The 13701-nt window shown below is 29.2% G+C and overlaps 1 protein-coding gene across 4 annotated transcripts in view; it reads right to left on the bottom strand.

Moving 5' to 3' along the window:
* Positions 1-5886: 5886 nt before the first annotated feature.
* Positions 5887-13701, bottom strand: part of LOC107456960 (suppressor of cytokine signaling 2) — a 43564-nt gene continuing 35749 nt past the window's right edge. For all 4 annotated transcript variants that reach the window (XM_043044823.2, XM_016074962.3, XM_016074963.3 and 1 more), the window contains exon 2: positions 5887-11102. In XM_043044823.2, the coding sequence (XP_042900757.1) occupies positions 10182-11012 (831 nt within the window). In that variant the 5' untranslated portion in view covers positions 11013-11102 and the 3' untranslated portion in view covers positions 5887-10181. The remainder of the gene's footprint in view (positions 11103-13701) is intronic.

Here is a 13701-nt window from a genome sequence, read left to right as displayed (position 1 = left end):
ATCATGTGGAAGAGCGAAATCATCAATCACTCCTTTTCAAACAGTCGTGTTTTTATTTATTTATGTTATGTTATTTATGTTGTTTTTATTTATTTATGTTTATTAGTTGTTACCCTTTTTAAGGATTCGTTTTATTTTTGTAGGATTAATTACATTTTTAAAAGACTTATTTTTGTGAAGCTTATATTTCTTATCCGTATTATTTTTATAATACAGCTAACTTTTACCAGCTTTATTTTGTTAACTCGAACCTCGATTTCACGAATTTTTCGATATCTCGAAGGAAAAAAAATTCCCTTCAAATTTCATTTACACTCAATGTTAAATAAAACTTGATTTCTAGATTTTTTTTCTTTCTAATTCCTCGATAACTTGAATTTTTTCCCATAAATAGTGTAGATTTTTTTTCTGAAAACAAAAAAATGTTCCGAAAAAAATTTTGAGATTAGAAAATCAATTCTCATAATCATAACCAATTCTCAAACAAGCACTTTCTGCAGTGGACACTGTAAGGAGATTTACTGAGAGGCAGCCGAATACGTCAGAGGAGACATTTAAAGCTATAGTCCACTTGGACATTGTTATAGATAAACTTTCTGACACATCTCTAAAGCAAACAACAATTGAATCTTTTCAAGTGTAAAAATTGATTTTAGAATAAATATGGAATAGTAAATCAGGTATGTAAAGAGCATTTTTCTTTATCCTACCATCGATTACATGCGATTTTCGATAATTCAAATTTTCGGTATCTCGAATTTTTTCTCCTCTCCCTTCAAGTTCGAGATATCGAGGTTTGACTGTATAATGAAACACAAAGAACGAATAAAAAAAAATGGTGAAATTTTTATATAAATTATTTATTTATTTTTTAAGTAACTATATCGAGTTTTATCACCTTAAGATGCTTTTCTTTTAGTTCTTGACCGAACTTCAATGTTGAAGGGATGGAGACAAAGAGGGAAAATTCTAAAAATGCTTTTAATACTAATATTTATTTTTCAAAGAAAAAAAAAAAAAAAAAAAAAAAAAAAAAAAAAAAAANCAAACAAAAAAAAAAAAAAAAAACTAATGGCGGATTTTTATTTTATTCGCCTATATATTTAGATGCGGGTAAAATGCAAGATCGCCACCTAATCACAATTTGAGTTATAAAGTGTGCGGTATTTAGACCTTTGGACCCCTACTCTTAAAAATGGTTCATTAGCATGTGTAAATATGCGAACAAAAAAATAATTAAAATTAATTCTGAGATATTTAATGCGAATGAAATTTTTTAATTCTACCATCAATAAATCTTGGATTTATGTCGGGTAGTTCGCTAGCCTGCAGCGGCTACGTTTTCGCTGTATAAGTAAAAATTGAATAAAATCATCTCAATTAAGATTATTGAAAAAAAAAAAACTGTTATAAACTGTAACACTGGTTATCAGAGAAAAAAAAATTTTATTCTTGAATTTGTTCATTTTATTTTGAATTTCTAAGCTCGATGAGAAATAATCATTTGCAAATTCTTATTTTTTTAGAATTTTTTTCAATATATTTTTATTGAAATTTTTGTTGTTGTTGCTAAAATTACTATTTCTTTTTTATTGCAAGTCTACACAAATAATTTCATTATAACCTTAATATTAAATTATGGATTATTGATTGATACAAACCTATTACAGGTTGTTTAAAAAATCATTACTGTTTAAAAAAAATAGCCCCAGCTCACAGAACGCCATTTGGGAACCGCTGTTATAGACTTTTTTTCTGATAAAATTATACCAACACAATTCACAAATCAGTATTTTTCAGAAGTTTAAGACTCTCTCTCTATATATATATAGATATAGATATACATTATTAGTTTTTAGATTTAAATTTTTTTTTTAATAATTTTTGTGTAATTTACTGTAAAAATATTTTTCTCTGTAATTATACAAATCAGTTTTCATTAGTTTAAGTAATAAAATTAAACTTTGAGAAATCTAAAAACAGACGAATATTAAAATTACTCTCTCAAAACAACAAATCGCATAATTTTATTGCTTTTAATTATTAAGAAAGTAAAATCTATAGAAGCTCGAAAAATTAAATAAAAATAAGTAATTTAAAATAAATAAATTTAAAAAAAAGACGATAATCAAAAATTTTACTTAAAATCCAAGATTAAGAGATTTCAAACTGATTTTTTTCTCTTTTATTGGTTACTGTTTCTTAGAAATCTTCCAATGATAAAGCATTATTTAATAACAGGGAAATGGTTTGAAATAAAGGGAAAAAATACGTAAGCTGCGTTCTAAGAGTTAGAGAAATAGCACTTGGTGACTTTTAAGGATATCCAAGGATGTTTTTTTTTTACTTCTCAAAAATGAAAAGCGATTAAATTCGAGATAATTATGGTATGTATAAACAGTACATTTATGTGCTTTTTGAAAAAAAAAATTGTTTTTAGCATTGTTTAAACATAGGATATACCAATTTAAATAGTAATAAATATTTTTTCGACGTAAATAACGAAAAGCAAAGATACTTCTCAATGATCTAAAAACACCTAAATGTATACTAAACCAGCGTTTCCCAAGTGGCGTTCCGCCATTGAAAAGTAACGGGAGCTCCGTGAGTTAAGACATTTTTTTAAAACCAATAATGATTGTTTGAAACCTGTTACAGATTTGTATCAAACCAATAATCCATTGTTTTTTTTTAATATTTAGGTTATTTTTATGAAATTATTTATGTGAAATCGCAAGAGGAAGTTTTAAAACACATATTTTTTCTTCCAATAACAATACATTGAAGAAATTGCTAAACGATGTATATACACTGGTGGACAAAATTAAGACAACATCAGAATTGGACACAGCTTCAATGGGCTAATGTTCTCTTCACCGATGAGTCCAGATTCAGTCTACAATCTGATTCTGTACGGTTATTGATATGGAAGGAACCTGGAACCCGATACCATCCCAGCAACACTATCGAAAGGGACCGTTATGCTGGTGGAGGACTCATGGTTTGGGCAGGGATCATGCAAGATACCCGAACAACGCTCCATGTGTTGGACAATGGTTCCGTGAATGCCCAGAGGTACAGGCAGGAGGTCCTAGAGCCCTATGTGCTTCTTTTCAGAGGCGCTGTTAGCCCTCAGTTCGTTTTTATGGACGTCAATGTGCAACCACATAGGGCTCTCATGGTTGATGAGTATCTGGAAAGCGAGGATATTCAGCGAATGAATCGACCAGCCAAATCCCCTGACCTGAATCCTATTGAGCATGCTTAGGATGCTCTTGGGAGAGCTATTGCGATGCGCCAACCTCCCCCAGAACCATTCTGGAGTTAAAAATTGCTCTGGTGGAAGAATGAGAGGGTCTTCCACAAGTCCTCCTTAACTCCCTTATTAACAGCATGCATACTCGTTGTGCATGCTGTCTGTCTGTCAGGGGTGACCATACTAGAGGCAACACACACTGTACAAGCCTCACTTTTATCCTTAAGTTCAGACTACATTGGTTTTATTGGCAATAGGTCTTGCCAGTGAATGGCACTTTCACTTTTGTTTTGCATACTTTATTATCATGGAATAAGCTATATCCATACCTAATTTCATTTATTTATATTCAGTATTTTTTGAGATATTTGGGAAAATGTCTTCCATCTCTTAATTTTGTCCACCAGTGTACATTTACAAATTATTGCATCAGCATTTCACATGGAAATTAATTCAAAATTCAAGAATAAAATTTTTTTTATACCCTGTCTCACATTTTAGAAGTTCTTTTTTCAAAAATTCAATTTCTACTTAAACGGCAAAAATACTCGGCTTAATTTATTCTGCAAAAACGCAGCCTCTCAGACATGCGAATTCAACTCCTTAACATAAAACCGAATTTTTAGATTTATTGACAAAACAATAAAAACATTTGATTTACATTAAAGGTTTCTGAATTAATTTAAAGTTTTTTTTTCTTTCGTTTTCATATTAACACCTACTAATGAACGTTTTTTGAAAGTCATAGTCAAGAAATAAAATTATTTTTGAAAGTCACAAGTTCCACCAAAATAAGCTCGATCGTTTAGGGTTCCGTCGCTGAAAAATATTGGGAACCACTGTACTAATTTTATCGAAAAAAATTCCGATAAAAGTCTAAAATAAGGTTCGCTTTATATCTCCCATTGTAATTGGGCGACTACATTATATTTTACGTGTTTTAAAAAATACTGCCATGCAAAGTAAATATCCATCATTTGTTTATTTTAAAAAAGTTAATGAAATTGATTGATAATATATTTTTATATTTTCCATCCTCCCTCAAAAACCCCAAGTTCATTTGCCAAGAATCGTAAATTTTTCGAAATTTTCTATTTACGAAACTGAAGAAAGTGATGAACAGCTGGGAAAATATTTAATATGTCCTTTATCAAGTCATCTTTATTCAAACTTCAATCAGATTAATGACATCTAAAATAAAATGGTTATTACAAAATTGTAGTATGACATTTTAATTACTTAGTAAGCAAATCTAAGCACTTCATGCATCATCTAGACAGAGTAATTTATGCAAATTTGTGTCTATCGTATTATCGAAATTTTTTTGCCGTGCTGTCTTGAGTTTAACGATGAAATCTTACAATCTAAATTCCGTCTACTTCGCAAACAGCCAGAGCACTCAAACCTCTGTGCCTGCTTACAATGCCATTTTCAATCAATTCGAAGCAGAAATTACTAGCGATATTATCACCAAAGAGAATTTATTGCCAATTAAAATAGCGACCACACTCCGATTGATTAGAATACTAAAAAATTGATTGGTGCTCTGTACTGAATGCAAATTTAAATCGTTTTCTGTCAGCGATGACGATATTATCGTCAATGGGAACGTGATCATCAATCAAAACTCCGATTGTTTTCCGCATACCAAATTAACATGATTTTTCGGAGCTCTGTCGCACAGGAAAATAAAAAAAAAATTGTTCACATAGAAGCAGAATGATGAAGAAATATCTGGGCTTTAGACCGGACGAATAACTTTAATTATTAAAAAGTCATTAAACTCTTTTAAAAATCGCTAATTTGGCGACGTTTTTCCACCTTGATGGAAATTATCAAAATCACTACATTATTCTCAGTATTTGCAAATTTTTATGAGCCCAAATAATGCAGCATTGGGAGAAGTTTTTTTTAAAAAAAAAAAAAAAATACCCCAAGCACTTTTCATTTCCATAAAACTGTGGCTTTTCTCCATATTGATGTTTTGCGCCATTTTCAGAACAAGCATAGACAGCATGTAGCTTTAGATAGGCTGAACTTGTCCTAACAGCCATGAGTAATTGTTGAAAACTCACAGCAATTAAGAAAATTGCATATTATTCGCAAAAAAGCATCATTTCTTATGACGACGAAGACTTCGAAAAACAGCCTTAACTCAAATATTAGTAATAATATGTTATGTGTGTTGTATGATAATGCAAGTATCAATAGCTTCCCGACTGCGTGTTTTTACTCAAAGTGTTAACAAGGTGTTATACACTGAAGATCGTGTCCACACTCCTAACTTTCGAAACGGTCCAGCTTAAGTTATAAAATTGGTGACTAGGTATAGTAAAGTTACTATCCCATGCCTAATAGGACACCCTTACAACACCTTATGGTAAACAAAATTACGGATTTAGCATTCCTACCTCAGAAACGGTTGAAATCAGAAAGAAAAAGTGAATTACACAGTTGTAGAATATCATGGATTTATTACAAATTGACAACTTTAAACATATTAATATTAAAATATTAATTGACATTGACATGCTAAAAAAATTAATGCGATAATTAAAATGAATAGAATTCAAACTACCTACATTTATGTATTATTGTTTAGTTTTAGTTCAAATAAACACACGAAAAGATAAATATAAATAATTTTATTTTGGCTATTTTGAAAGTTTGTCTTCAAAAGCCAAACAGACATTAAGGTCAACTGTACACCAACAATGAACAATTGCATGCATCTCGTTGGTCAGACTTAAAAATAAATACCACAGCTCTGTGCATAATATTGCCCAGTACATCACAATAATGCTGTAATGTGGCGCACGACTTTTTCTTTTTTTACACAACATATATTTACAACGAATCACATACTTTACATCACTTTTTAATTAAGCCAAAAAAGTAATAACATGAATTGATATAAGTTTGCATGAATCAATTTATTACAGCAAAGAATGATCATACCACCGCCTTTCATATGTATTTTTAGAATCCTTATCAAAAATGAACTGCACATTGTAAGGAATGTACACGATTAACTAACAGATAATAAATAAATTACGCTTGTTCCATTAATTACTGCTTGTTAGAAAAATAAAGGAAGCAAAAACATTTAAAATTTTGAGAACAATTTTGTTTTTGAAATTTTTTACGATGAAAATTCATTATATTCTTAAATTCGGAATATCATCGTCAAATATCTGTCTATATTATAAACATAATTCTAAAAATATACATAACAAGGGCGGTGTTTGGAGAACATCAAGTGTAGTATAGTCAAATGAAGTGTTTAAAATTTAATCATTAACATCGATAAGAATAATTGATATTTTAACATCTTTTGTACGATGTGTTATTGATTTGCGTTAAAAAGCAAATAAGGATATTTAGAAATGGGAAGACACTTAATAGAATGTTGATGTATGAGTTAAATAAGCAAACAAAATAACAACGGTCAACCACATTAATATTTTTACAGAATTAAATTACCTTTATTTAAAATGATAAAGAGTATTTTAACTACCTGTTTGAAAAAAGGTTGAGTCCAAGTTAAATAAAAGAATATTGATATGTTACACGGATGTAGCTTTTTAATTAAGTTAGCCACCTAGAGTAAATTTCGAAATCTTGCGAAGCATCAATCCGGAAACAATATTAAGGACATTTGATGAAAAAATATCATGACTTGTTACTCCATTGCTTACAACCCCTTCATATTAAAATAAATTTCCAGTATTAAAAAAATGTCTGCATTTTAAGACAACCATAAATGCTTAAATTATGACAAAAATAAGTATAAATCTAAACAGACAATATTTTCTCCTTTCATATAAAACTAGTTTTCAATTTGAAAAAAAAAATTCTAATAGTTGACAAAAGTAATATATTAATTAAGATTGAGGACATTTTAGGATTTCTTAGAAATTTCATTAAAAATACTAATAAGAAGAAAAAAATTTTATCGTTTGTATTTTGATGTGAAATGTACGAACGATAAAATTGGTAATTTCGAAACGAAATATAATTAATATTACGTTTAATATTAAACCAGAAAAATAATCCTAAAAACACTCTACAGACAATGCACCATAAAAAATTACATTGCTATTTATTGTTATTTTTCCACTGCACATACGAATTCTAAAAGAAAAATTCTAACGAAATGACTTCTAAAATAGCATTTCTTTGGAATGGCAACACGAAACTGGGAAAAAACGTGATCTGAAGTACACACATAAAGAAGCTGAGAAAGAGAGTTCTAAGAAATCGAAGTTGACCTTATTCTATCAGAGTGCTGACCTACTCGCTCTCATTGTTAGAAACAAAAGATCGTTTTCTTAGAAGTCTTTTCAGCAAAAGAAATTCAGCAGACCATTCCAAATGCAAAAAATTGGTCGGTAGTCTCATCTCAGTTTTTATTATTCCGGTACTATAAAATTCTAGGTATGGTAGCATTGTTCGAATCAGACCAATTCTTTTTTTGATGATGCATTAAATGTGAACGTAACATATTCATAGCCGGATTTGAAACACAAAACGTTCTTTGAATATATTTTATTTATTTGGAACAGAGTTTTTTTTTTCTTTAATCTTAGGCGCAACTGGTTCTTTTACTTTTAAGGCTATACAAAAACTTGATACGGTTGTTGTCTACAAAAAAAAATTCTGCAACACAAGTTTAAAATAATAAAGATTATTCAGTTTTAGAATCATTTTAGTTTCCAAACATTGCTATTTTATATTAATTATATATGAATGCAAACGATGCTGAACTTGTAAAACAGTGTGGATAAATAATATTTGCAATTCATAAAACGTTATGATATGTTATGTAGAGCTGTTTTTTAATTTAAAGTGAAAAGAATAACATTTATAAAAGAACGATTTTAAAAAATAGCATTTTTTTAAAAAACGATTTTAAAAATATAAAGAATGGCATGTCCAGTTTTGAATTTTAGTGAAATATAGTGTTCTAAGACTCTATTAGGATTAGTTCAGTAAGATTTAGAATGTAACTTTTTATGCGTGACGCAGACAATTTTGACATTTTTTTAAAACCTGAAATTTGATAGACTTTAAGATATTTCCCAACTTTAATGTTAACTTTAATAAAATATTCTCTTTAATAACACTTCACATTGTAACAACACTGAAAGCTTTCTATAACGAGTCTGATTTAACGAAAAATTATAAATCGAGAAATAATATTTATTTCATATTTTACAATATTTATTAATTGTGGCATAATAGATGAAAGAGCAAAAATAATTTAAGCTTTCTTAAAACTTCGTTATGCAAGGATTTCATCATTTATCCAAATAAGTTATAGTTACTATTGTATGTAAAACAAATGGTAATAATCTTTTAAAAAGAAAAATGTTTGTTAATAATTAAAGAAATTATGGTAAAATTTCTGCCGATATAAATATAATAAATACTGGTAAAAATCCAAACTACTAGCTAACTAGCGAGTGTAATAATTACTCAACCAAACTTGTGAACCATTAGAAATTAAACTGAAGTACTGTTTTAAATAGTAAGAAAAGATTCAAGATGTTAATCAATCACTTTGAAGTTATGAATTTCATATCTCCTCGACTCAAGCATATGAAGACCAAATTTAGTTGCACTGTTGGTTAATTTGGTTGCACATAGTGTTATAAAATATAATTTTAGTAATTTTACAAACAAATTTATTCCTGATTCATCCTTTGGTCCCTTAGAAAAAAAATTGAATACAGGTTAGGGAAAACATTTAAGCTCTGTTTTTAACAAAACAGTTTAAATTAATAGCAATACAATGAACCCAGAGTAGGGTTATTAAACAATACAAGAGGAAATTTACTGTTCAAAAGTGTGTTATAGTGTCCAAAACCTATAACAGTGAAAATAGCTAAAACACTATAACTATACTGTAAATTAAAACAATTATTTTGACTTTTTATACTAATGCTTAAATTTGAATGTTTAATAAAGAAAAAACAATTAGAGTAAAATTAAAAGTTCAATGTCATATATTAACTCACAATTAATTATATTTTTAAGATTATATAATTACAATTAAATAGCTGAATTCATCAAATCTAAATCAAATATTTATAAAACTTTGAATTTAAATTTTGATTTTCCTTTTTTTTTTGAATGACTAAAACTAGATTTGTCATGAATTTTTAAAATTATATTATATGAGATTCCATTTTAATTTAAGCTATTGATATTTTATTTTCTGTTACAGTTTTTTGAAACTATTAAGCATTGTTCGCAGCAATTATCTTGAATAGTTTAAGACAGAAGGAATAAAATCAATTAGTTTTAATTCATTCTTTAATTTAGAATAATGCAGATATGAAACAATGAACCTACCCGCATTTCATAGCAGTTTAAATAATCATATTTTAACTAATAATTTTTTGCTCACATCTCCAAAAAAAAAGATAAAAAGATATTTTTTACCAAACTTAGTTATGGATGACCAGGAAATAAGGACAATTTACGGATAGATTTTGGACAGTTAATGGCACTTTTGGAAATTTGACAGTCAATCATGAACACTTGAAGTTTTCAAACAAAAATTTTTATTTCTAAATAGGCCACTTAATGAATCATGGGAAGCAGAATATTTAGGAACGATTTATAATCGAAAGTTGTACAATCATTCAGTAGTCACTGTACAAAATTACACTGTAAAATCAAATGGCATTTATTAAAATTCGTTTTTTGTTGCACTTGCGTAATAAAAAAGTGTATAAAAATTAGGAGGAAAAATTAGTATAGTTGAAAAACAAAAAATATTTTAGACTTTTTCCGATGTTATTTAACACAACTATACAGAACAGTTTCTTTGAAAATATTATCGGGATAAATTGCGTGCACATTTATTTTCTCTCATATTACATGAAAATTATTAAATTAAACTAAATTTCTTATGATGTCATTGGCTGTAAGGATATTCTTTTAAATAGTTCTTTAACATTGTGGGTAGCATATCACATGCACTATTTTTAACATTTGTCCGAAGAGATCCCTCTTTTTGCAATTTCACTAAATTGACCCTACACATATGCTGTAAGCTGCGCACGTTCTTGTACAAAGGCTTGTATATTTGTACGGGAACGTCTCTGCTGTTTTCTTCGTCCATATCTAGCCACACTGGTGACAAGTTTTTAGTGGTAGGTTTTTGTGGCAAGTTCTGCGTCAAATGAACGTAATGGTCTATAAGGTCTGTGACACTGTCAAACCGTGGCATTTTGTCGGATAGATCATCGGACGAGTCCAATCTGAAGCAACCGTTTTCATATTCTATCCGACAGCTTGTTGGTCCTCGTCTGGTCTGAACAGACAAGGCGTAAAGATAGTTGCAATGTTCGGAATCGCGCACCAGGAACGTCCCGACTTTGGTCTTTTTCAGAATATGTGAAGCGTCCACCCAGCTTAGATTGCCGTAGTAATATCCGCTAAGTCTCAGTTTGGTCTCGTTGTTGATGAGCTTCTTAAGGTCTTCTTCAGGCTCGATGGCGTGATTCATCGCAGACTTGAGGGTCTGTTTGGTCTTTTTGCAACGAGAGGAGGAGGAGCCTTTGGGAGAGACCAGATCCCAGTTGATGTCTTTGACGGAGACGAAAGGCCCACCGATCAAAGAAGACTCGATGACCGGCAGATCTACCAGAAAAAGGTTGAGGACTTCCTCTTGCTCTAGGGCTGGACAAGAAGCGGCGGGACTGCTGAAGGCGGAATCTAGAACTGACAGACTAGTAGTCAACATGGCGGTAGTTCAAGATAAATCAACTGTCGGTGACTAGGAGACAGGAGTCGATAGAAGAGGCTCCTAAGTAGTCCTTCATCCACAAACTATCTGAAATGGAAAGATGGATTTAGATAAGTTTATAAAAGAACACGCAATTGCAAAATAATATATTGTGGAGTGATAATAATAGACTCAAATAAAATCTGATATTCTAATTCGTATTTTATGTATCTTCGCATTTACAGAGTGCTCTCGCAACCACTGCTTTTAACATATATATAAATCGCTAAAACCTGTTTGATTATTTGGAGAAATAGAAGTTGAAAGGCGGTTATTAGAAATGCCGTAACCAGCTTGATGGCCCAATAAAAACAGCGGTTCATTGAGCCATGAAACTGGTTGTAGCGTTTTTATTCCAACCTTCTTTGATAGTGATTCGTCTAAAAACGCTTGTTTTTCTTACTAATATTCCGCCCTCAGTTTATAACTTATTTTTTTGACTGGTTTTAAAATGTAAATTAAGAACGGTGATTCTTAGAAGCCCCTTTTAATTCAAACCTTAAGAGTCGGTAACCGATTCCTTTTCATTTTATAGCAACTTTTTGAAAACTTGTAGCTTAGATTAAATCATACATTTTTAAATAAATTAATATTAGAAATACTCTAAGCTATAAGTTAATTCAATAATAAATATATACTGATACAACATACTAATACTACAACCTTCCGGGCCGCGAAATCATATAGTTCCGACCGACCACAACCGATTCGCCATATATATAAAAAAAAAATTCTTTTCCCCAAATAACTGCGAATAGAAGGATTATAACTACTTCCTTTACAAATAAAATTTTTTGAATGAAATAAAAACTATTCATTCAACCAACTAAACTAATCATTTACTTTAAATTAAACAAATTGAAATATTCAATAATTGTGTAAACAAAAGTACTCTGTAATTCCATGTGATTTTTTTCATTATACTATATTATAGAAACGTTCTAAATTTATTAATTTAAAAATTCATCTCTACAAAATGCAATAATTCACACTAAAAAAATGTGCTATTTTTAATTATCTTTTTTGTTCCAGCAAGACATCTATATATATATTTCTCTTACACGGCTATAAAAAAAAGCCTCATTACAACTCCCCGAATGGCAACGCTAGAAAATCAACCAATGATTGCAGCTGAAAATGTCACATGCCAAATCTAGAATAGGTGGCTCAACATATAGCGCTTCTAAAAACGGAAACTGAATATTATGTGATGTGCTTATGCGCATCGTATTTTTTGTTAAATAATTTATTTATTATATATCAGTTTATAGATGGTAACGAGAAGAGTTTTGTGGTTGCTATGATGACTAATTAGAATGTAAATTGTTTTTTTGAGTGAGTGTGAGATTTGTTTTTTGGAACTGCGATGCTGTAATTTTATTGTTTAGTTAATAAATCTTCCTTTTATATTAAACGTGATAGTAGTTTCCTTAATTATTTGATTCGAAGTCCTTGGAGTTTTATTTGAGGTCAGTTTATTTTGTATTTTTTGACAAGAGAGAGCATTCTCACCAAACGAGATTTCTTCCGAAATTCAATGTTTTGTTTATGCAGGGTTTTTCCATTGCAATTTCTCTTATTTAAATTTTTAATAGACTTAATTATAGCCAAAATTTTAATCTTTTTAAAGAGATATCAGTTTTAGAAATTTTATCTTAAGATTTTATACTATAGCACATTTCTAATAGGTTTAACGCATTACATGTCATTTATTTGTATTCAAATTTATTTTAATGACTTAGTATTTACAAAAAAGATGAATTTTTTTTTAAAAAAAAAAGTTGTTATATGGATTTGAATGATTGTTTTGAATTCTTAGAATTTTGTGCATTTGCAATGTACCAAAGTTAGTAGCGAGCAAAGCGAGCTTGGTTTGCGAAGCAAACCATATAAGATTGCGTAGCAATTTTTGGGGGTTGGCGAGCGTTAGCGAGCAGGGGGCACAGCCCACTAGTTTTTATCTACTTTCTTATCTATATATTATAAAAATAAATCAGAATATGGTTCTGACCTCCAAAGAAAACATAGAAGAAAAATGTAATTATTAGAAATCTATTATTGCGTTTCACAGAATAAGAAAGCATATATTTATATATCTATGCAAACATATTCCTAAAAATGAATATTTTATTAATATTCTCTCTATGTAATGAAAACGATCAAAAAAAAAAAAAAAAAAAAAAAAAAAAAAAAAAAAAAAAAAAAAAAAACGTAGTGTTGTGGTTTATATAAGCGAAAGTAAAGAAAAGCACATTAATAAAAACCACAACTATGATTCCCACAATTTTATTCAAAAAAAAATATTTATTAATTCCTATAAATTCAATTTAATTATGAAAATAAATGGAAAATTATTTTCAAAACACTATAAATCAAAAAATACTTCTTACAATCTAATTAGAATTTTATTTTATTATGGCGACTTTTTTTTTCCAATCAAACTTAAATCAGTTTTAAACAAAATTTCATAGTAGGCAATCTTTAAAAAAAGATTATCAATTTTATATAAAAAATTAATTGAGTTTAATTTTTTTATTATTGTGATTAAAGTTTTTTTAATGAACTACGCTTTTTACAATTACTATACTGCTAATAATTTTTTGTCATAACAACAAATCATTAATCTTCGACGAAATAGATGACAAAA

Source organism: Parasteatoda tepidariorum, chromosome 5 (assembly GCF_043381705.1).
Source record: "Parasteatoda tepidariorum isolate YZ-2023 chromosome 5, CAS_Ptep_4.0, whole genome shotgun sequence".
In the NCBI taxonomy this organism is placed as follows: Eukaryota; Metazoa; Arthropoda; class Arachnida; order Araneae; family Theridiidae; genus Parasteatoda; species Parasteatoda tepidariorum.
The sequence above is the reverse complement of the archived record's forward strand: the minus strand, read 5'-3'. Positions and strand labels throughout refer to the sequence as shown.